Source organism: Diospyros lotus, chromosome 12, assembly GCF_014633365.1.
Source record: "Diospyros lotus cultivar Yz01 chromosome 12, ASM1463336v1, whole genome shotgun sequence".
NCBI lineage: Eukaryota > Viridiplantae > Streptophyta > Magnoliopsida > Ericales > Ebenaceae > Diospyros > Diospyros lotus.
Window position 1 is genome coordinate 17,072,456 of NC_068349.1, and position 25,389 is coordinate 17,097,844.

The window sequence follows — 25,389 nt, forward strand, 5'->3', positions numbered from 1 at the left end:
CTGTAAGAGCCTTAGACAATGGTGTAATTTAGCCATAGGAACTATTTTAGTAAACATGTCAGTTGCATTTTCTTCTCCTGCAACCTTAATCAGATCTATTTCTTTTCTTTTAAGTACTTTTTTGATAAAATGGTACCTTACATCAATGTGTCTAGTTCTCTCATGGTGGGGTTAGTTTTTAGCTAAGTGTATAACACTTTGGCTATCACACTGACATTTTTCCCTAGTAGTTCACTTACTATTCCTTTCAACCGTAGACCATTTTTTATAGCTTTTGTGATAGCTATATATTCGGTCTCGGTGGTTGAAAGAGCCACCACCGATTGTAAATTTGTTTTTCAACTAAGGTTGCATTCCATAACTTGAAAACATACTCGGTAGATGACCTCCATTTATCCAAATCTGTTGCATAGTCAACATCAGTGAACCCTAGAATGTTAGGCTCATCTTCGACACTAGCTCCACCATAAACTAAAACCATGTTCATTGATCCTTTTAAGGTATCTAAAGACCCACTTAACAACAACCTAATGTTCTTTTCTCGGATTAGCCATAAACCTACTTGTAATACTCATAGCATGGGCTAAATCCAGCCTAGCGCACACCATGCAATACATAAGGTTTCCTACAGAGGGAATCTTGTTCATTTCTCTAATGCTCTCTTTATCACTTGGTGATTGCATATGGGATAATTTGAAATGCTGTGCAAAGGGAACATTGACGTCCTTTGCATCAAGCATGTGAAATTTCCTAATTAATTTCTCTAGATAGGACTTTTGGGATAGCTGAATCACCATTTTCTGCCTATTTCTTAATATTTCAATCCCTAAAATCTTCCTAGCCTTTCCTAACTCCCTCATCTCAAAGGCTGATTTCAACTTGAGCTTTAAATTTTGGATTTCCTTATTCGATTGACTCGCAATCAGCATGTCATCAACATAAAGGAGATATATTGAGATCTTAGCGGAAATATGTTTTACATATACATAACAATCAAAGTCACTTCTCTTGAATCCTTAGTTGATCATGAATGTGTCAAACTTCTTATACCATTGCCTAGGGGATTGTTTTAAGTCCGTATAAGGACTTTTTCAGCAAACACACTTTCTCTTTCTTACCCCTAATCTCAAATCCTTTTGGTTGCTCCATTAGAATGTCATCTTCTAATTCACCATGTAGGAATGTAGTGGTCATATCCTACTCTAGGTTTAAGTCTAAATGGGTAGTCATTGCAAGTAAAATTCTAATAGATGTATGTCTTACTACCGGTAAGAAAATCTCATTAAAATCCACCCTAGCAACTTGGGTAAATCCTTTTGCTACTAACCTAGCCTTATACCTAGGTTTTTGATCCTTACCTGCTCTTTCTTTAGTTTTGAACAACCACTTACAGCCTATGTCACGAACCTAGGGTTCGTGATAGGTTAGAAGAGGAATTGGGGAATGAAATCAGAATTGTAGGAGGGGGAAAATCAGTAGAAAAAGGGAGAGATATTGAGAGAGAAATGGGAAGAAGCAAGAGGAACGTGAGGGAGATTGGAGAGAGAGACTTAGAGAGAAAATAGAGATTCAATATCAATTTTAGCATACCCTAACACCAATAGCAGTAGCCTTATATAGGCATTACAAGCTCAATAGCGGCCTAGCACATGCACCCCATGTGCTTCTAAAATATCTCCTAACTATTATTATAATATTATTACTATATTGCCCTTGAATTACTACTTGGGTCATGACAATTCTCCCCTTCCTGAGAGAGTTCTTGTCCCCAAGAACTTACAACAATTTAGTCATTGCTCCTCAACCAATACTAACTCTCTCTAGCTTGATTGTTCTTTCTTTTATCATTCCCTTTCTAGGCCGCTTCTTCTTCGTTCTTGGATACTCATCAGCTGAAACAAAAATGATAATCAGTGCAATCACAGCTGCATCTTCCTCCAAGGAGTGGCATACCATTTCCCATGGGTTGGTGATAGCTACCAAATTAAGATAGCTTGTACCCATAGATTGAGGATCCAATATGATGCCAAATCCAGTCAATACATCCTCATCTAGTGCCTTCATTGAATTTAGCTGTTTTCGGCCACCGGCAACTGCTGTAATTTGCAGTCCTTTAACCGTCAATTGATGTTGCTCCTCAACCTCAAAATTTACAGCAACATTATGGCACATTTTAGGATCAGTGCTACACACCTTCACAACATTAGAAGATATTTCAGCTATAAATAGGCCATCTTCATAGCAGTTCTCATCATTTCGGTTGGATGGGGCAGAATTTTCACTACGGTGTTCACCACGCTCCTGGTTCCGCCTTTGCTTCATTTTTGATTCATGCTCCAACTCTTCCATAAAATGATCAATGCTCCTTGCTTCCTTGTTTGCTCTTTCTTTCAGCTTCTCCTCCTCTTCCTTCCTCTGTTCTTCAAACACAAATTCGTGGAATCAGGCACTATTAGCAGCTTGCTTGACAGTCTTGTGTTGAATCCCCTTCACTAATTGACATTCTGGTTTTAAGCCAATTAAGAAGCTTAAAACGAAATAATCCTCTGTCAAATAGGGGTTATAATTGTGTATCAAGGCCTTCAGCTCTTCAAACCTCATTTCGTACTCCCTTACTGACCCATCTTGCTTGATTTTGTAGAATTCTTCCACCACATTAGACAAACATCGATCTCCAAGCATCTCCCTTTGCAGCCTTTGGGTAGTTGCCTCTTTAGGTATTCTCACTTCTTTTTCATATTCATTCCAATTAGATGAAGGAGGTGGTGATGAGAAAGAGGAAGCATACCTCTCAGTATTTTCTAGGATATTCGGAGTCAGTTTCTTCATGGATGATTGACTTTGGCGGGTGAATATGTCCATGAGACCCTGTAGTCGATCCCTCATTTCATCTAGAAACCCATTCACCCTTCTCTCAAAGTGCCCCAACCTTCTCTTCAAGTTTCCAAAAGGAGCATCCAATGTCATGATTGTTTAGATGGAATTGCACTAGCAGAAGAAGATGAAGACTGGGATATGCTCTGTCAGATCGCTTGAATGTGCTGGACCGACCCAAATTATAATCACCGATTGTCTTTGCCTCCAAAAGTCAGATAGGACTGTTCAAAATTTCTGGAGATAGTAGCCTCACACCAGCCCAAGAGAATCGCATGCGCCACCATCAACAATTGCAATGGATAGCAGCAACGAACCCCCCTCAGTCGCTTCCCCAACATGAGTCGGAAGGCAACCAACACCGTAGCACACAGCTGCACCTGTAGGAAACTTATCGGTCTGGTCGGACTGGTCTTCCGGTTTGGTCGCAACTCGCTGGGCCGTCCGCTCCACCTCCGACAGACTCACACTCGCCTTGGACAATCGCAACCCTCTGGGCCGTTCGCTTCACCTTTGGTCACCCACTCCAGTTGTCCGACCTGTTGGAGAGAATGAGACATCTCGGTTATAGTCTTATTCTCTATATTCCTTGTTGTGTGTTCTGCTGTATTGTATTTTGGATAGTTGTATTATTTGCTTGTAGTTCTGTTTGTAGCAGATTATTAGTTAGCTGCGTGTGTTGAGCTCTGTTGTCAAGGCTATATATATGTGTTAGCCTTTCGGTTGTTGTTTAGAGATTTAATTTTCTTTAATCAAACATTTGGACAAGGTGCTTTCTTTCAGATCTCCTATTTTTCATTCAGTTTCATTCTGTTACATGGTATCAGAGCCTTCACGACTTGTGTCCATGGCTTCTCTTGATTCGACCTCGTCTTCTTCGTTATCTTCTGTTGTTTTGTCAGATTTTGCTTCGGTGTCTAAGGCGTTTAGTTTTGCGCCTATGAAACTGGACTCGAACAATTATCTCTACTGGAAGGCACAAATCTTGACTACAATTAGGGCTTTCGATCTTCTGCCTTTCATAAATAAAACTGATCTACCGCCTAAGTATGTTCTACCTGGTAATGCTGAACCTAATTCGGAACCAGCTGTTAATCCTGAGTTCCTGCGGTGGATGCAGTCAGATCAACTTCTCCTAGGATGGCTGTTTTCGACGATTGATAAGGAGGTAATTGGACAAATTATTCATTGTGAATCTGCAGCAGAGGTATGGAATACTCTTGAAAATTTGTTTTCTCGTCAAACGGTTGCTCGTTCATTTCAATTGAAACAGCAACTTAGATCCATTAAGAAAGGTGATATGACTGTCACTGAATACATTCTAAAAATCAAGACTATCAATCATGCATTAACAGCAATTGGAGAACCATTGAATGATCAAGATCTGTTAATGACCGTCTTGCATGGATTAGGTGAAGATTATGACACTGTTGTTGGCTTAATTATGTATCAGATGAATGAAATTGACCTTGAGAAAGTTCAGTATCTTTTAATGATGCATGAACAAAGATTATCTTCAAAGAACATGGAGATATCTAGTGGACTGCCTAAATTTGATTCAGCTGCTGCTATGAATGTCAGCTATGCTCCACAACAGCCTAGAAATAACAGTGGGAATAATAATAGTCGAGGAGGTTTTCAAGGTTTTCAAAATAAAGGAGGACGAGGAAATGGTTTTAGAGGAGGTCGAGGCAGAGGTCGATTTTCTGGAAAAAGATTTTACTGCCAACTCTGTGGAAAACCAGGCCACCTAGCTGATCGCTGTTATCATAGATTTGATAGCAGTTTTCAACGTCCGTCCTTTGGTAGAGGTGGAAATGAATCAAGTTCTCAGGCTTTTGTAGCATCTCATGAGGGTAATGGAGCTTTCTGTCACTCGCGTCACTGTTGTTGCTCCTTAAGCTTGCCTGGATGGCCAAGGTTGGCTCCGTTACTGTCCTTCAAAGTCGCCTCTGAGGTGAGTCTCGTCCTCGCCTTAAGCAATTTGACTCGCGTTCGACACTACTACTTGACTTAGCCAGACGATGCGCAAACGGTAGGCCACGAGCTTCCGAGAACGCATTTGACGGACTCCCTCACCAATCGTGAGCGCTGTTTGTTCGCAACGCTTCGCCTCACCCAATCACTATTATTGGTTTTGGAATCCACTCATCTTCGCTTCGGCCCGAATTCGCTAACTCTGCTTTAGCGACTCTAATATGGCTTTAGAAGTTACCCAAATTCCCTTTGGAAACCGCCTTCCAAAATCGTCCAGATCCAGTTCGACAGTTGAGGACTGTCGCTTAGTTGTAGTCAAACTAATCAAAGGCTTAGGACGAGCTCTGTTGCGGTCTCCTAAGGATTCGATCAACTCTGTTGGAGCTCCTTGTGAGTTCGATCAATTCTATTACAGCTCCTCAAGAGTTCGCCTGTCTCACCGGAAATTCGTTGGACGCTGATTGCTGCTACAATGCTGGAATTACTTAACAGAGAGGATGGCCGAGGAACGAACAGCTCTGATACCATTTGTCACGAACCTAGGGTTCGTGATAGGTTAGAAGAGGAATTGGGGAATGAAATCAGAATTGTAGGAGGGGGAAAATCAGTAGAAAAAGGGAGAGATATTGAGAGAGAAAGGGGAAGAAGCAAGAGGAACGTGAGGGAGATTGGAGAGAGAGACTTAGAGAGAAAATAGAGATTCAATATCAATTTCAGCATACCCTAACACCAATAGCAGTAGCCTTATATAGGCATTACAAGCTCAATAGCGGCCTAGCACATGCACCCCATGTGCTTCTAAAATATCTCCTAACTATTATTATAATACTATTACTATATTGCCCTTGAATTACTACTTGGGTCATGACAGCCTACTACCCTCTTATCTAGGGGCATGTCAACCAAGATCCAGGTCTTATTTTTCTTAAGGGATTCCATTTCAGATTCCATGGCAGCAAGCCATTTCTTGGAATCTTTTGACCTAATAGCCTCTTCACATGAAAGAGGTTCATCCCCAGCTATCTCCACTGCACTCAACAGTGCATAGGATACCAAATCTGAAAATCTATACCGTATAGGAGGTTTAACCACTCTCCTTTGCCCATCTCTTGCTACATTATACTTTCCTAGGCTAGGGTCACTATCTAAACTAGAGGAACCAGCACTATCAGCTTGCTGGTATCTATCAAAACTGAAAGAACCAGCACTATCACTTTGGTGGTAGCTATCTAAGGTAGGTGAACTAGCATCAGCACTCTGCTGGTCTGTCGCCGAATGCATGGGACTATCAAAGGCAGCATCATGGTCTTGATCTTGCTGTTCTAATTCAACAGCCTTAGCCTTTCCTTTCCCATCCTTTTGGTACTCTATCTTATCATCTTTCATGAAGGAAATCTTATCATCTTTCATGAAGGAATTCTCATTAAATGATGCATCCCTACTTACTATCGTTCTTGGCAGTTCTCCTTCTAGGGTCCATAACTTGTATCCCTTCACCCCTATTGGATAACCAACGAATAGGCACCTTTTGGCTCTTGGCTCTAATTTTCCTTGCTTTTCATGTGCATAAGCAATACATCCAAATACCCTGAGGTGTTGTAAGCTTGGCTTATGGCCATTCCACATTTCATAGGGTGTTTTAAACCCTATTGCAGCTGAAGGTGACCTATTAATTACATATGCAGCTGTTGAAACAGCTTCTCCCCAAAATGACTTTGACAACCTAGCATGAATTAACATGCATCTCACCCTTTCAAGTAGGGTCCTATTCATTCTCTCAGCTAGGCCATTCTGTTTTGAGTTTCCAAGGACTATTAGATGCCTCAGGATGCCACTTTCCTTACACATTAGGGCAAAATCTTTGTTGCAGAATTCAAGGCCATTATCCGTCTTAATAATTTTGATTTTCATGCCTTTCTGATTCTCTATCATGGTTTTCCAGGTTCTAAAAATCTAAAAAGTGTGATCTTTTAACTTAAAAACATAGACCCAAACCATCCTTGAGAAATCATTTATGATTGATAGAAAGCATCTTGCCCCTCCATGTGTTAGAGACTGACTAGCCCCACTGATCTGAATGAATATTTTCTAAGGGGGCTTTAGAGGTATGGTTTGCTTTCTTAGGGAATTTAGCCTTTATAGACTTATCAAAAATGAGATTCACATTGTTCTAATTCTGTTGCACTTTTAGCACCTAGGATTCCTTGTTTGGACAGCTCTCTAAGGCCTTGCTTACTTATATGAGCCATCTTATAATGCCACAATTTTGTATGTTCATAGGTTCTATTTTCACCTATAGCTGCCTCACCACTTAAAGTGGATGCTTGCAGGACATAAATACCATTGTGTGGGACAGCTTTCATGCAGATAAGTGATCCCTTAGCTACTTTTAGAACTCCACCATCCCCTCTATAGGAATAGCCACTCTTATCTAATTCTCCTAGGGAAATCAAGTTCCTTTCCAATTCTGGAACATACCTCACAGAAGTTAAGAGTTTTAATCAATCCATCATGCATTTTCAGTTTTATGTCTCCTACTCCCTTAATGATGCACTCATGGTTGTTACCTAAAATCACTTTTCCACCATCAATATCTTTATAGTTTAAGAACCATTCTCTATGGGGTGTCATGTGGAATGAACAACCTGAGTCTAGCACCCACACCTCCTTATCTTCCTTGCAAGATGCAGCCAATGCATTTGCACTATCATAGTCATACTCACATAGGAAGGATGAAATTTCAGGATTTAACTTTTCTTGGAATTCCTTCTTTCTACTAGGACAATTCTTCTTAATGTGACCCTCTTCATGGCAATAACAACATTTAAACACTTTCCTGCCATTTCTGAATTTTGACCAAGACTTACCCCTATTTCTAAACTCTCTTCTTTTTGCCCTACTTCTAACAGTAAGGACATCTCCGGCTGCACTCTTTCACTCTACTTTCTGTTGTAATTCCTTAGAGTTCAATGCTCCAATTACATCCTCTAAGGTCAATGTGTCTCTACCATGTTTTAGAATGTCCACAAAAGTTTCATATGACTTAGGCAAAGAATACAATAGAACTAGGGATTTATCTTTATCATAATATTTTACATCTATGTTTTCTAGATCAAGACACAGCTTATTGAAATCATCTATATGATTTTGTACTTTCTGCCCTTCTTGCATCTTAAAGGTAAAAAATTTAGCCTTCAAGTACAGCCTACTTGAAAGGGACTTAGTCATATATAGGCTTTCTAGTTTTAGCCATAACTCTACCGCGGTTTCCATTTTTGAAACCTCCCTTAACACTTTATCCCCTAAACTCAAGATTAGGGTATTATAGGCTTTCTTGGTAACTTATTTCTTCTTCTCTTCAGAATAAGTCTTAGGCATTTTAGACTCTCCTTAGAGAGCTTCTTCTAGTCCTAAGTTACCTAATAAGGTTCTCATTTTCATTCTCCAGAGGCCAAAATCATTTGAACCATCAAATTTCTCGATGTCATCCTAGCGGTAGAGGTTGTAGAAGCCATAACAGTGGATATATCTATCAATTTCTAAGGTTCTTGGCGGTTCTTGATTGAGTTTCCCGGCTCTGATACCAATTTGTTACAATTAGAAGCACTAGGATCTCTCAAACACAACCAATTCACAACCACACACACACCTGATACCAATCCCAACCACAGAAATATAAATCAGAATTAAAGACAATAATGGAAATAGAGTAAAGAGACAAGCAAACCACACAAGAAGACAAAGATTTATCTTGGTTTAGATTATTGTAGGCAATCCTACATTCAGCCTCTTCGATCTGAGAGCAATCCACTAGAAATCCTTTTGAAATCAGCACAAAAATTCGCTTCTCTATCACACGAGTACACCCTATGAGATTACAAAGAACTCTCTTTTACAAGCCTTTCCTCTTAGTTTCATAGCATTAAACTCGTATACAGAATGTGAAATGAATGACGCGACTGCCTTCCTATGCCTTCTATTTATAGACATATAGGCGGTAATTACAAGGACTCATTAAAAGAGAACACATTCACTAATATACCCCTCATAATATTCTATATAAGTTAGACTCTCTAACTTTGTTTATTTTAGCCGCTTCCAATCACCTGAGAATTCTCCTGATTCCTTCTAATCTTCCAAAAAGATACTCGATGCAAAACTTTATAGTTGAAAACATCCTTGTTCTGATACCACAAATGTCAAACCTCGTAACTGGGGTTGGACAATTCTGGTAATTTGGTTCTCGATTAGAAACAGTAAGTGAGAGAAGAGAGAGGAAAGGAAGAGAGATAAGAGGGAAAGAGAATTGGAGGGAAAGAGTTTATTTCTGAACATATCCCCATCCTCATACCTGCAGGCCTTATGTAGTACTTGCCTTCTAACCGAATCATAACCAAAAGGAAGTAATCTGTTGTACAGTTAGCTACCTGACCTTCTAACCAATTAACCACCCAGCTAACTGTTAATACAAGTGGCTATATCTTTCCAACAAAATACATGTTTGCCCTTAGGCTTGTTACAAAGCAATATTTTCTTTCTTAACATTTGTTCATGAAGTCAGTTTGCATCTATATTGAATCATAAGTACATTTAATTATTCAATTTTGTCATCCTAATTAGCTAGAATATTTGGTTTGATATTAGGTATATGAGCCTTACAGAATATAAGACGTAGATAGAAATTCATGTAAAGCTAGAATATGTGTAGCCAACCACCCATAGTGGGATAAAGGCTTTAGTGTGTTGTTGTTAGTTAGTTAGCTAGCTAGAATATTGAACTTCTTTCATGTTTTTGACCAGGGGAATCGCAACCGATGCAGTGGGCAATGCGTTTACGGGTTGCTTTGTATCTTGCACAAGCTCTTGAATACTGTACGAACAAGGGACGCGCACTTTATCATGATCTTAATGCTTATAGAATAGTATTTGATGATGTAAGTTTGCTTTCCATTTTCTATTGATATCAAGCTTCATTCCTGTCTGTCAATATTGAAATTTATTTACTTGTTATATCATTTTTTCTACAGGATGGAAATCCTAGGCTGTCATGCTTTGGTTTAATGAAGAACAGTAGGGATGGAAAAAGTTATAGCACGAACCTTGCATTTACACCTCCAGAGTATCTGAGGACTGGTAACTGCCTCCAACAAAGTATATGTTTATATGGAGTCTACCTTTAGTAATCATTCTGGGCTTTTCTGGATTTTGCTAGACATTTGCATTAGCTTGGATCTTGAATCTAACCTTTCAGCTTTTAAAGGTTTTACATTTGGTAATCTGGTAGTTTATTATGGGGTATATTTACTGCCTTTCCATATTTCCCTACCTCTTGTGGTTTTGACGTAATACATCCTTTAACCATCAATTTTTAATGTTTATATTGGAAGAATTGTTATTTAGTGTTACCAAATTCATTCTGAAGATGTGAGTCCGATTGCGGCCAAATCCATCATGAAAGGTTGATACAATCTTTCATTTACCTTAATGTTCTCTGATAGCCTTTGTGTCTCTAGGGAGCTGTACCCGTATTAGAAATCTTTCTTTTGTTTTGATTTTGTATCTGTCTTGTGCTTCCTTGGCACTTTCTTTAATTTAATGTTGTTTTATGTCAATGTCACTAATCATAACCTTAATACAGTGATTTTGGTTTTTTAATGGCTGTAACTCTTTTTGTAGTTCCTTTACTATTTGTAATTCCTGTAATTCCCTTTTACTGCTGTAATTGGGGGAATATTTTAGTTAGAGAAATAGAGAGAGAGAGAGAGAGAGGCCACGTGCGTGGGTTAGAATAGGACAAAGAAAGTGGTTGCAACCGTCTGGGGTAGTGATCTGCTGTGGCAGCATCCCCCTAAGGTCCTGTAAATACTCCTCAAGGCACTCTGGGAGAGCATCATCGAAAATCAAGAAAGAACTCTGAATTCTCTCTTCTCTCTACTATGTTCTGCTCCTTTCTCCCTATTCTTCTTTCTATTTTTCCTCTTGTGGTTTCCTGATTCAATCCGAACCAGGAAGGCCACCATTGTCTCTGCTTGGCAGTGACAGTCAATAGCAGAAAAGTTGTACTTTCTTGGCTTGATACATGACAAAGAAGATCAAAACTCTTCGTTATTTCTGGGGCCTTTTGTTCATTGTAATTAATTGCTTTTGCTACATTATTTACTATTCTTAGTGTATGCCATAGTTGATTAGAATCTCAGTCTAAATTTTGTGAATATAACCTATTTGGTGAAATAAAGTCTTAGTGTAGAAATCCTTAGGAGACTAGGAAGCAAGGACACTTCATTTGGGGTATCATGTCAACCATTGGTACTCATCAGACACCTGAGGTACACACTGGGCATGCCAAATGATGTGTCCTAATTTGCTATTATTAGTTTCAGCCTTGGACACATCCAAGACACATGCGTACTTGTGACCATGTGCCAGGTGTGCGATGAACATGCTTGAGACATAATGGGGTATTTAATAGAGGTTTGGAAACTTATTTTGGGTAAAAATCTACAAATACATGGATAAAGAATAAAAAACACCATTGACTTACTACTCTGAGCAAATAGCTATTTCTTTTTTCATGTTAAATGATGTTTATATTTTCATTATTGTGGATTGAATAAATTTTTATGTTGGAGTAGTGGTGTTTATTTAATATTTTTGTATACTATCATTATTATAAAATGAATTCTTTCTTCATATTAGGCTAGGATATCTTTTCCATATTTTCAGTGTTTTTTGGTTATTATGTTCATAAACACCATTAATAAAAATATAGAAGATTACTTTTTTTTTTTTCAGTACCTTCTGTATCTGTTCCCTTGTTTATTTATGTTTTTTAAAGTTGTCATATTCGCCGATCCCACATAGTGGGACATAAAGGCTTGGTATGTTGTTTTTGAAGTTGCCGTATTCCTTGTTTGTTGACCCATGTTTGTATCGATGCTTCTTACTTGGAGATTTTACTATCTTTGTATGGGATATTATTAGATTGAGGAATCCTGATTCATATCTGCATGTTAGGCAATCCACTTTCAAAGTTTGTTTTGCTTGTCAACTTTCTTATTATTTTTATGTTTGTGGTGTAAATATTCATATGATTTTTGGTTGAAATCAAGTTAAAAAAAAAATCATATTAGATTATATACCAGGAGAAAAAAAAAACTAAGGCAACTGATTGTCACTACAGCTGGGAATATCAATGCGAACATGATGCAAATCAAGCCTTTCCATTTCCTTCTCCAACCTGGTTCACCTCTCTCTCTCTCTCTCACACACACACACACACACACACACATACACACACACACACATGTGGGCACTCACTCACATGAAGACACACCTTGCATAGACAATCATTCAATTCCAATATTTATCCATTATTTTCTCCAATTAACACATATGCCCCTAGTGCATGAAGCTCCCTATTTTGCATTGGTTGAGGGAAGATTGTATTTTCTCCAATTAATGAAATACATAAAATGCATTTAAAATTCTTACTGTTTTATTTCTTGAAATTGTTATTGATCAATTTTTTGGTTTTATTTCTTTATTTCTCTGGTTTTGTCACAATTGGATATTAAGCTTAAAATCTCTTAACTCAACCCATTTGTTCTGATTCTTTTCATTTTCATTTTTTTGTTTTTGTTTTTTGAAATTCCCAACTCTTCTCTTCTTAATGAGGCTTTGGAATTAATTTTTCATTACCTTTGTTGTATTTGCTGCTAGTGCATAATGCAACTCAGTAAAATTTTCTTTGATGGTATAAAGAGCTCTCTCTCTCTCTCTCTCTTCCATTTCTTTTTCTAAATTTAATTGTTTTTACATCTTTATATCACTCTATAAAGTACCCCAAATATGTATAGTGGTTTAGTGCAAGAAGTTGGATTTAGTTCCCACTCCAATGTTTAGTAAAACTTTAGCAGCACATTTAGTACACGGTGTCATGACCCTAGGGTTTAGGAAGGAATTCGGATGAGAGTTTGAAGAAGATAGAGCAGAGAAGAGGGCAAGGAAGAACAAAACAGAATTGAGGGAGGGAGAGAATAGCTGTGGGAGAGTATTGAGAGAGGGAATTGAGATTCAAATCATTCATTAAGCTTCCTTCCTCTAACTTCTCAAGCCTATTTATAGGCTTACAATTGAAGATGCTAATAACAACATAAAATGCAACTAATAAGGAAAACACATGACATGCATTACTAATATATCCTTGGGGTTCCTTGGGGTCGTGACACATGGATAAGAGGGTGGCTATACCATCTAACAGGATATAACAATATCTGGAATCTCAAAAGAGATTGGGTAAAATAAACCCAGTCATATTTTATCCATAGAAGTGGGATAAATTAATCCCTCCCCCAAGGTTAATTTTATCCCACTTCTGTGGGTTAAAGTTCTGATCCAGAGGGACAAGATTGCCCCTTCTCTTGATTAACTCTTGCCTCTCTCTCTCTCACTCTCTCTCTCCATTTAGTTTTGGGACAAAATAGTCATTTTATAATTAATGTCCAGTTATACCTCATTCAAGATTTACTATACCAAACATGGGATAGGATTAATTTAAGTTTATACCTCCTTAAAACTTTGAATAGCAAACATAGGATAGGATTATTTAGTCCCATCACTATTTAATCCGGATGCCAAACAATGCATAAGAGCTACAGTGAAGGGAAAAATCATTAAAGGGATTAAGGCTTTAACCCCACCTAATGGGATTAGGGCTTGTAATGATGATGATTATGATGAATTGGCAATATGAGAGTCTGTCAGTTCCTTCTCTAATGTTCTGTAGGCTTTAAGAGTTATAATGAAATGAAAATTTATTATAGATTCACAAATCACAAATCACAAATCACAAATCTTTTAGGGAGCCTGCTATTTCCATGAATAATTGACACTAAAATAATATGAATTTTGATACTTAATTCAACCATGAAAGCTGGTTGGCATGATAAAGTGCTGTCATGATTGTCACATAATTATCTTTTCCTATGGCCAGTTGGAATGCCAAGTTTAGCTGATGCTGAAAGATTTCTTATAGAAAAATAGCAGAATAGAAATCTTACTTTGAAAACTCCAAGATAGATAACTCTACCTTTTAAATACTATGATCGATTTGTTGTAAAAACACAACTCTACACCAAGGGTAGTTTGATTACCAACTTAAAGAAGCAGCAACCAAAATACTTTCACAATCCAGTATGCCTTCTTTGCTAGTCTCTTATTCTTCTCTCTAGAAGAATACTTGTATAATCCTTCAATCCTCAAAATACTCTCAAAAAGATCATCATCTGGATGAAATGGGTGGTGCTCTATTTATATTTGAGTGCCACCCCTTCCCAAAGGACTTGTCTTTGGAGAAAGGGTTCATGGAACCTTCCATGTAACCACCCAAAACCAACTTGATGTGAAAGGATGTGTGGTTACCTTGGTGTAACCACCTATAACCAACTTGGTATAACCACCCATAATGGTAACCTTTCATCCATAAGGAAGAGAAAGAGGTTTATGTGTTGACATATGTTAGCATGTGGTTAAGTCACATGTCAATTGGCTAGTAGTCCATGTAAGGTGCCATGTTATCACCTGATGACATGTCACTGCCACCTCACTTGATAACACATCACTCAGCTAGTGTCACTCCCCCAAGCTGGGTCCAACTACCTTGAGTTGACTTGAGCTAGAGTGAACTGGGTGAGCTGGAGTGAGTTAGCTTAAACTACTGTGAGCTATTCAGACCTCACGTTGAGCTCTCTCTAGCTATCTCATGAGCACATTGTCGTTAAGCAATTCATGATCCATCTGATCAAGTTTAACTTGTGCGTACACAAGTATTCGCTCAAATTCCAATAGATGCAACATTAATTCTCCACATGGATAAGACTGTCTCTCTCTCCCCCTCTCTTGTACACGTGCACGCCATGCGCATTCCCATTTGTTTTTCTTCCGTACCTTTTTGCCAATGTTAATGTATTAGTATAAAATCCATTTTGTTGGATAAAATTGATATCAACAATAAAATGAAATGATTTCATGCAGAGTAGATATTCTCATTCTCTTTCTATTTAGGGTACTTTACATTAGTTAGTGCATTTATTACCTCCCCCCCCCCCCCCCCCCAAAAAAAAAAAAAAAAAAAAAAAAAAGAGAAAAATATCACAGAATGGAGGTTTTGTCTGACCAGCTAAAAGGCTTTTTGTCCTTGTTGGCAACTTGCTTGACAGTGGAAAGCTAAAAAGCTTTTTGTCTTTGTTATGAATGTAATGTTCTTGAATATGTTAGAATTGCTGTACTGTTGGTTGTTTTCTAATGCTATGTGATTATTCTTACTTTTCTTTCTTGTAGGAAGAGTAACTGCAGAAAGTGTGATTTATAGTTTTGGCACCCTTTTACTTGACCTTCTCAGTGGAAAGCACATTCCTCCAAGCCACGTAAGTCTTATACTGCTAAATTTTCCACTCATAAAAAATGTTTATTCATTCAAATTAATGCTTGTTTTTAGAAGTTCTTTTCATTTTGCTAATAGTTCTTGAAAAAATTGTGTAACAGTGTAGTCAGTACATATGGGAAAATGTGTGGTGAGTGAATTGCTAGTTTTTCTATTCTGATACATGTGATCAAGAGGGTGTCAGCTAGCATTTTTGTAAAGTCTCTAGGTAGTTGGTATTATGGTTGTTGCCATTATCCAGTGGCCTGTGCACATCCTCGATCTGGTACCTAGATAAAGTATAAATAAAAAAGGTTCAAGGAAGAAAGGACAAAACTGAAATAGTGATAAGGCTATCTGGAACGTGAAAGATCTGTTCTTTTAATATCAATTTGCAGTAACTTCAAGGGTATGATCATGGATAGAGATGGTTAGGGGTCTAGAATTTAGGTGGCCGATCCCATCCATGGGATTAAGGCTTGTGATTGTTGTTGCTGCAAGAAAGTAAATGTAGAATCCGTCATAAGCCTTTTATCTCTCAAAAACAGGGGGAAAGATCAAGGAAAAACAAAGGAATGCTTTTACCTTTTGTGGAATCTGGATTTATGAGCATTCTTATAATTTATTCAATAGTTTATAGGTTTTGCAATCTGAAGATGTCAAAGTAAATGAACTAATGCACTTTGGCTAGGCGAGACCAATTGGTATTTATGATCAGATGCATTGGTTAATTGTACCTGACTTCAGTCTTATTTTTATTTAGTGACAAACTCTAGTTAGTTTGATTTTGACATTATCTGTACATATTCCTTGCAAGTTTTGTGCTAGGATCCTCCAATACTTCATTGCACATGCTTTTGCCACTAATGTTTAGTTGAATATTTATGTCAGGCCCTTGACCTAATACGAGACAAGAATCTTCAGATGCTAACTGATTCTTGCTTGGAAGGCCAATTTTCTAATGATGAAGGGACTGAATTGGTACGCTTAGCTTCAAGGTGCTTGCAGTATGAACCAAGAGAGAGGCCAAATCCAAAATCATTGGTTGCTGCTTTGATTCCTCTTCAGAAGGATACTGAGGTCGGTTGTTTTCTATAGTGATAGAGCATGACACTTACTCTAATTGTTGTGAAACTCAATCTGGATATGTTAAAATAGTTTTTAGTAAAAATTTTTAGGCTATCCCTTCATAATGGTATTTTCCTTGTATCAAGTACCAACCCAAGAGGGACTGCATGAGTGATACACAAGCAGGCATCTTGATTGCTTGTTGCTTGAGCAATTTTTTTTTTTCTACTTGAGAGGGTTTATTTGAAAGAAGGTATCCTTTCAGATGGAAGTCATGAGGAAGTGAGACCTCTATTGTGTAATTGGAAAAATAATGTATGAAAGGTTGTCATTATTTCTGTTGACAGCCTAGCTGTTATTGTATTTTCTCTAACAATGCATTCTCCGGGTGTTCTCTTTTACTTTGTTTAGTGTTTTGTTTTTCTGTCTTCTTTTAGGGTGTCTAATTCTTATTGTAATATGGAGATTTTGAATGCCTTTGGTATTTTCTTGGCTGCATCCAGCGACAACTTTGGACCAAAAGTTTATTCCATTCTACACAAAAAAGGAGAGTGGATTCTTTTGTGCATCAACTCTTGATTCTTAGGGGCTGACATAGGTGGAGTATAGTTTAACACTCTTCTATAACTTAGAAAAGGGCAACCTAGAGCCCAATGCTTTCGCCATTGCAAGTTTAGATGTAGATAAGATGAATACATCTTTTCCTTGCATGTAAGGAGGCTGTATGTGGTTGGAACTGGTGACCTCATGTTGCAATGAGACAACCTTTTGCCAGATGCATAAACTAGGTCCACGAGTTATTCCATTGTGCATAAAAAGTGTAAGGTGTGTTTTGCCGCCTCAACTCTTTTAAAGGGTGTGTTTTTCTGCCTTAACTCTTGATTCCTAAAGAACTGATGTGGATGGATGATAGCTTACCATATACTACTACATATATTACCTTCTCATCTCTCCAGATGTTGTGGGATTGAGTTTAGTAACGTGAATTAGTTTCTCCTTTAAAAGGAGATGAAAGGCTACCTACCTCTTATCTTATCAACTGTTGTATGATGCAAGCCCTTTTCACTGGGTACAATCATCCTAGCCAGTGCTAACAGTTCCATTATACCTCTCTGATTTCATGGTAGCTGCAGTATCTGCGCCTGTAAACTTGCAAACACATGTTGGTAAAGTTTTGTGAATTAAAACAGAGTTGCCTTCTGTGAAGCTAGTTGCTCTAGTAAATCAGTCTAGTGGGGTTAAGGCTTGTGATTGTGGTTGTTGTAGTGTATCATAAGCTGACAGCAGTATGTTTTGCAGGTTTCTTCTTATTTATGAATCTGAGATGGAAACCAGGGTGGCCTTTTGTAAATCTAGTTGCTCTGATAAATCTGATATATTGACTTTGAAGTGTGTAACAAACTGACTGATTATGTTTTGCAGGTTCCTTCTCATGTATTAATGGGTATACCGCATGGTGCTGGAGCTTTGCCCTTAAGCCCACTTGGTGACGCATGCTTAAGAATGGATTTGACTGCCATACATGAGATCCTAGAAAAGATTGGGTATAAAGATGATGAGGGAGCAGCAACTGAGGTTTGTGTAGATATGCCTTTAGAAAATTTAAAGTCCGGCTGATACATGGTAAATTTTTTGTATTTTCTCAGATTTTGTTATTTAGTGGTAAATGGGTATAATGAGTGAGGTAATGTTGAAGAGGCATAACTTGTGGAAATTCTGAAAACCTTCTTAGTTAGTGGATGGGCTTGGTATCAAAATGGAACTGTGAAGACCATTCATGATACTGTTTTCAAATCAATTGTCAGACTGCCATTCTCTCATCCAAGGGTGTGCATACTACCGATCCCACATTGTGCAACCTTGTCACCCCATGCGCATAGGTTAGTGTCACAATTTGATTACTCCTCCGAGGGAGTTGTCCAGCACTTAGCTTAATCCAAGTCCTTCTGACAGCTAAGTAAGCCTAACCTGTTGCATGCTTTGAAGGTGACTAGGAAAGGAGCTAGTGAGCTAGAGAGAGAAAGTGGTACTGAGCTCTTAGAGAATACTTTGTATAGAAACTGAAGGATTTGGAGGTTTGAGTTACAAAATAGAACCGACCACCTCATCGACTGATGGCTAGAATCTAATTGATCCAATGGCCAATAAAAGTATTCTGCAACTCTCTACTAAAATATCAAAGTTACTTCTCATTTCACAAGGACCATCTAGAATCTTCCTAGCTCACCGTTCATATGACAAGATATTTTCTTAGTAGATTCTGAATGCCCAAACAGTATTCCTTGCAGCTGCCCATGTTGCTTCCTGCATGTGCTTGCATGGCGTTTAGCCTTGGTGCATGACATTAGGCTTTCTGTAGTATGATGATTCAGTTTGTCATGTGGCACTTTGGTTACTTGAGCTATTTGCCAAAGGAAACACTGAGGCACCCTAATGACGGCTTTGTGAGGAAGGGACCACTCAGCCTGGCTGGAAGATCACATGCAGTGCCTTATCTTAGACTCAGATGCATGAATCCATCTCCTTTCTTTTCTTGTAATGTGCTTGGTGAGCCCTCCTTGTAGCACAGCTGACAAATCACCTTAGCAAAACCCACCTGGCCAAGAGGTGACTGCTCACCCAATGATACCTTGGCCAGAGGCCTTGGTCTTTGAGCTGGATTCTTTTTGTCAAGTACATTCCCTGGGTCATACTACACCTCAGCAGTCCTGGATTGGAAGCAGGACCTAAAGGTCTAACCCCAAAATTTTGGGAAATTGTTTCTTGAAGACTGGAGTAGGGTTTTGTCAAGTTGCTTGCCTCTCTTTTCTGGCCAGAGAGGGGGGACCATGCCTTGACTGGTTAAGGAGAGGTGGTCCCTTTGAGGATGACAATGACCCCTTCTAGGTAGACATGAAGGGTGTTGCATAACCAACCTGGTTAAGAAGGCTGTGTAGGTTGCAAGCCCACATTAATGCTCTATACATACTGTTTGTCAAGGAGGAGGAGCCATTTGTCACCAAGTTGCCTCCACCTTAGTGTAAGGCCATCTCATTCTATGGCGCCAAATAATCTAACAAAAGGGGCTTACCTGTTTTCAGAAGTGATTAAGACTCTCTGATGTCTATAATTCTCCTGGAAGCAGGACTTTGCTTCCCCCGCCCTTCTCTCTCTCTTTGTCTCACACACACACACATAAACACACACACACACACCTTGCTTGAGTAGTCCTTTGTCTCAGATGATCCTACAGAAATACAATGCCTATTATTACTTCTCAGAGGGCTCCAACCATACAGGCCCATTCTGAGCTTTCCACAAGTTCCTCCATCAAGAGGTTATTGTTGCAACTGGGCTGATGACTCCATATGTTCATAAATCCTTTTTGAAGCCTTGAATGGTTTAAGTGACTTAGACTTGTCAATAGTCAATTTTGTCACTAAAAGTTTTCCTGCTTTTCAGGAATAGAAATGCCATATTGTGATATCATGTTGGGTGGGATATTGTTATAGAACATATATATATATTTTAATTTTATGGTTTTTAAGGGCAATAAATAGGCATTATGATAGATAGCAGTTTCCATTCTTGAGAGTTACATCTCAAGAATGAAAACCATATTGTCTCCCTCATAAAAACACCAAACAAAATTATATAATGACAGATACATGTCATTTACAACAACTGATGGAATCTTAATTTCAAGGCATTGTAAGGCATAGCCATATTTCCAGCCTTGCAAATGGTCATGTTTCTCTTATGTTATACCTATCTTATTTTCCTATTGTATCTTCCCTGTTCTCTTATTATTAGTGTTCTTATTTTGTTTCTGGTTTAGTTGATATTCCATATGACACTCCTAAAGCATATGGATGCCAGCTAACAGTCTACTTATCTGCCTGAATCCATCTTCTCTTTAGCATGGATAAATGGTTTTCCCTCTGTTTAACACTTCTGTCACTAGTTAAATGGGCATGGGATTCTTAGTCCCATTTGAATGTAGATGTTCCTGTTCTTCTTTCTCTCATTTACACAAGTCTTCTTATTTTATTAGCAATGGAATCAAATCTTGGTTGTCATGAACATATATATATGGACACACCATGTTGTGTATTCTATCGAGGTCCAACATGTGTTTTGGACACTATCTTCATCCAAACTCTCACACAAATATACCAAATGGCATGTCCTAGTTTTTTTATTTACTTTCATCTTTGAAAATGAGTAGGACACGCGTATCCATGGGCTAGGTATGTGACAGCCGCTCATGTGAACACAATTGGGTTTCGAATATAGTTTTTAGAACTTTTTAGTGTAAAATCTACAAACACTATATGTTATTAGGACACACTACCCATGGACTAGGTTTGTGACAGCCGCTCATGTGAATGCAATTGGGTTTCTAATATAGTTTTTAGAACTTTTTAGTGTAAAATCTACAAACATCATAAGTTATTGGTAAGAATTAAATAAAAAAAAAAATTCTAAATTGAGCCTAGTCTAAATTTTAGTTAAAGTAGCTGCTATTCTTTTCCTTTTTGGTTGGATGATGCTAATATTATCATTACTATGGATTTAATGGTATTTTATGTCATGTTATCATTGTTATAAAATGAATGGTATCCTCATATTGGAGGATTACCGGTTCTTTTGCAATATTTTACTATTTTTTGTTTATTATATACGTTGAATTGTTAATTGTCATTAGATAGAGAGTTAACTTTGCCTTTTATACTATTATTTTACTCTTAACATGCTCCTTCACGTGTGGTTAGGCTTCACTAATAACTGGTCTAACCATGTGCAATAATTTAAATATTGGGTTGGTGGTGAGTTTGAACTCAAAACCTTTGCCTACTTTGATACCATGTTAAATTGTTAATGACCATCTAATCTAAAAGTTTAAATTGTTAGATAGAGAGTTGATTTTATCTTTTATACTATTATTTTACTCTCAGCAATATATATAAACAAGCAATATTGGTAGAAAACAACATAGGAAGCTTTTATCCGACTATGTGGGGGTCAAACTACATGAGTCTAGCTCGATAGTCATTTCTATCTATAACCTGTATTTTCTCTAAGGCCCTTGTAACTTTGTATAATACTAATGTGCCCCACTAAATTTTTCTTGATTTGCCTCTACCCTTTTTTACTAGATATTTGTTTCATTCAATTTGTTTTCCACACATGACCTTCTATTGATATTCTTCTTAAATGACCAAACCATCTTAATTGTGCCTCACATATCTTACCTTCAGTAGGAGTCATGTCAACCTTATTACGAATAACCTCATGTCTAATTTTGTTTCTTCTTGCATGGCCCCACATCCTTAACATTCTAATATCTATTTTGCTCATCTTTTGTATATGTTAGTGCTTTACTGCCCAATATTCTATGCCACACAACAAAGTTGGTCTTATAATTGTCTTACAAAATTTACTTTTTAGTTTTAACAAAATCTTACCATCACATAAAGTTGGATGCACTTTTCCATTCTAGCCATTCTGCTTTAATTCTATGGATAACGTACCGCTTTAATTCTATGGATAACGTACTCATTAATCTTTGCTTTATGTTGGATGATCGATCAAAGATATCTAAAACTAATCTTTACTTAGTATGGTTTGGTCTTTGAATTTTACCATAACAACACCTATTTTTACTAAACTTACATTTTATGTATTCAATTATCAGTTTACTTAACTCAAAACCTCTAGACTGTGAAGTGTTTATATATTGAGCTTAGTATTCATGCTTCTTGTCTCATCCACCGAAGTAATGTCATAAGCAAATAGCATACTATTGGGAGATTAGAAGATTCAAATCAGATTGGGAAGATTATTTCTGTTTCCTTTTTCAGTATTTCCCTTCTTAGTTTGTTTCCTTTTTTGGTTGTGTGAGTTTTGTCCATAATCACTCACCTACTAGAAGTAAATTGGACCCTAGAGCCCTTAAATGCATCTTTGTTGGGTATTCCTCCACTACAAATGTTTTCATCCACCATCCAAACTTTTTTTTGTCTTAGTTGATGTAAGTTTTGTGGAGGAAAGTCCATATTTCAGTAATTCTTATCCTCAGGGGGAGACTGAATTCTTGGAGGAAAAGAATAGAGAATTGTTCCTTCCTATTCTACCTTCTTTTTCCTCTAAATTCTTCATCTCACTCAAAGGACATCCGACAAGATTCTCTAAATGTGATACACAGGGAAACACTACAACCAACTTCTAGTCCACTAAAGGTGTATTCAAGACGAAGGGCCTCAGTTCCTAATCCTATGCATGTTGAACCATCTAAACCAAGTCCAGACTCCTGTAATCCCAATTCTAAACTAGGATCTTCATCTATTCAAGCTATTTTGTCCGTTGATCCAACTATATCAGAGCTTGACCTGATTACCTATGCTTAGCCTAAACCTGAACTTAATGACTTGGACATTCTCATTGCCCTCAGAAAGGGAACTTGGACCTGCACCAAACATCCTATCCATCTATTCATGACCTACTCTCACTTATCTCTGCCTATAAAACCTTCTTAACAAACTTGAATACCATTCCTATCCCAAAGATTGTGTTTGAAGCATTAAGTGATGAAAACTAGAAGGATGCCATGATGGTTGAGATGGTAGCTCTTGAGAAGAGCCAAACTTGGGAGTTGGTTAAGTTGTCGAAAGGGAAGCAGCCCTGTAGGGTGTAAATGGGTGTTTACAGTGAAATACAAGTCTGATGGGTCTCTAGAAAAGTACAAGGCTAGGCTGGTGACTAAACGGTATGCTCAAACCTATGGGTTAGACTACCTTGAAACCTTTGCCCCCGTAGCAAAAATGAACATTGTTGGGGTGTTGTTGTCATTGGCAATTACACCAATTTGATATGAAAAATGCTTTTTTACATGGGGAGTTAGAAGAAGAGATTTATATGGAAGTTCCCCCTGAATTTGGGCTGCAAATGAAAGAGGAGAATGTTGTGTGCAAATTGAAAAAGACCCACTATGGGCTGAAATAGTCCCCTAGAGCCTGGTTTTGGAGGTTTACCAGGGTTATGCTTGGGTTGGGTTACAAGCAAAGTCAAGGTGACCACACTTTATTTATTCATCATTCAGTTTCAGGAAGAATGACAACACTGTTAGTCTATGTGGATGATATTGTTGTTACTGGTGATGATAAAGAAGGAATAGAACAATTAAAGGGGTGTTTGGCTAGAGAATTTGAGATCAAGGAGTTAGGAAAATTGAAATACTTTATGGGAATTGAAGTAGCTCGATCTAAGAAAGGGATATTTATTTCTCAGCTAAAATTGGCATGCTTGGAAGCTGGGCACTTGATACACCTATTGAACCAAATCACAGGATTGGTGTTGATTCTGAAGTAGGATTAGTGGATAAGGGATCATATCAACGGTTAGTAGGGGGACTCATTTTATTTGTCTCATACTCGACCAGACATTGCTTATGCAGTGACTGTGGCTAGCCAATTCATGCATGATTCTAAGGAAAGTCACCTAAAGTTTGTTCACAGGATACTTCACTATCTTAAGGGTTCTCCATGTAAGGGTCTTCTATTTAAAAAGAGTGGAGAATTATCATTAGAAGCATACACAGATGCCAATTATGCAAGGGTCCCTTGTGGATCCCTTGTGGGAGATCTACTTTAGGCTATTGCACTTTTTTAGGTGGAAATCTGGTTACTTGGCGAAGTAGAAAACAAAATGTGTTGGCTAGATCTAGTGTTGAAGTTTAATTCAGATCTATGGACTTAGGTATCTGCGAACTACTATGGATGAAATTTTCCTTAATAGACTTGAAAATCCAGTGGTCAGCTCCTATGAGGCTTTATTGTGACAAGAAGTTAGCCATAATCATAACTCATAACCCGGTTCAACATGATAGGACAAAGCATGTTGAGGTTGATAGGCATTTCATCAAGGAAAAACTTGGGAGTGGACTAATTTGTGCACCCTTCATTCCTATAGGAGGGCAATTGGCGGATGTTTTGACTAAAGGCTTACCAGATCTTGTCTACCACAAATTGTTGAGCAAGATGGGAATGCATGATATACACTCACCATCTTGAGGGGGAGTGTTGGAGAACGAGTAGATTCGTTCCTTATTTGTATCGTGTATTATGTTGATTATCTTGTCAAGATTAGATTGTATTCTATTGTATTTTACAGTTGTAAGTTATTTCTTTTTTTGTATATATTTCCTAACTTAGTTTAGGAAACTATCTAATTAGGAGTCTTCCTAATTAGATTTAGGAAACTGCCTATATGATTGATAGGCGTGTATAGATACTATAGTTCTTCTTCAGAATGAATAAGATTGGATTATTCTTCTTCTTTCCAACAACTGCAACACTTAAAAAAGCTATAAATGTCATCATCCATTGACTCGTAGAGTCTTTGTTCCCATGGATGTCACATTCAATGAAAAGAGCTTTATTTCCAATCCTCCAATCCCTATCTTCAGGGGGAAAATTCATTGGAAGATAAGAGGATTAAACTTCACACTACCACTCTCTTCCTCCACTTATATACCATCTTTTTTCATCTCCACCTGATTCATTGGAGGACATCATGGCTTAAGAACAACACCAACTAGTTGAACCAAGTCCAAAGCTCCGAAGCCAACCAAACTGCAAGTTTACTCAAGGAGGCCAAGTCCAATCCAGAATTGACACAAATTCAAGCAACTGAACCGATATTAGGTAATGAAATCACTCAACCTACTCTATTTGTTGATGAACCTTGAATTTTGTGATTTAGATTTATCTATTGCATTGAGAAAAGCTAGCTGGAAATGTACCATCTTTTCAGTTTGTTTCACTTCACAGACTAACACCTCAACCCAAAGCCTTTATCGTTGTTCTTGATTTAGTTGCTATTCCCACCTTAGTAAGTGAGGCTTTAGATAATAAGGATTGGGTACAACCTATGAAATAGGAGGTGCATGCAATAAAGAAGAATAACACGTGGGATGTTGTGACTTCACTTGTGGGAAAGAAATCGGTAGGATGCAAATGGCTCTGCACCCCCAAGTATAAGGTAGATGGAACCCTTGATGGGTACAAGGC

The 25,389-nt window shown here is 37.9% G+C and overlaps 1 protein-coding gene across 2 annotated transcripts in view; it reads left to right on the top strand.

The window, feature by feature from the left end:
* LOC127814142 (serine/threonine-protein kinase BSK7-like) overlaps nucleotides 1–25,389 on the top strand; it is a 39,668-nt gene that overhangs the window by 9,453 nt on the left and 4,826 nt on the right. For both annotated transcript variants that reach the window (XM_052355424.1, XM_052355425.1), the window contains 5 exons: nucleotides 9,652–9,785; nucleotides 9,879–9,984; nucleotides 15,190–15,275; nucleotides 16,163–16,351; nucleotides 17,762–17,914. In XM_052355424.1, the coding sequence (XP_052211384.1) occupies nucleotides 9,652–9,785; nucleotides 9,879–9,984; nucleotides 15,190–15,275; nucleotides 16,163–16,351; nucleotides 17,762–17,914 (668 nt within the window). The remainder of the gene's footprint in view (nucleotides 1–9,651; nucleotides 9,786–9,878; nucleotides 9,985–15,189; nucleotides 15,276–16,162; nucleotides 16,352–17,761; nucleotides 17,915–25,389) is intronic.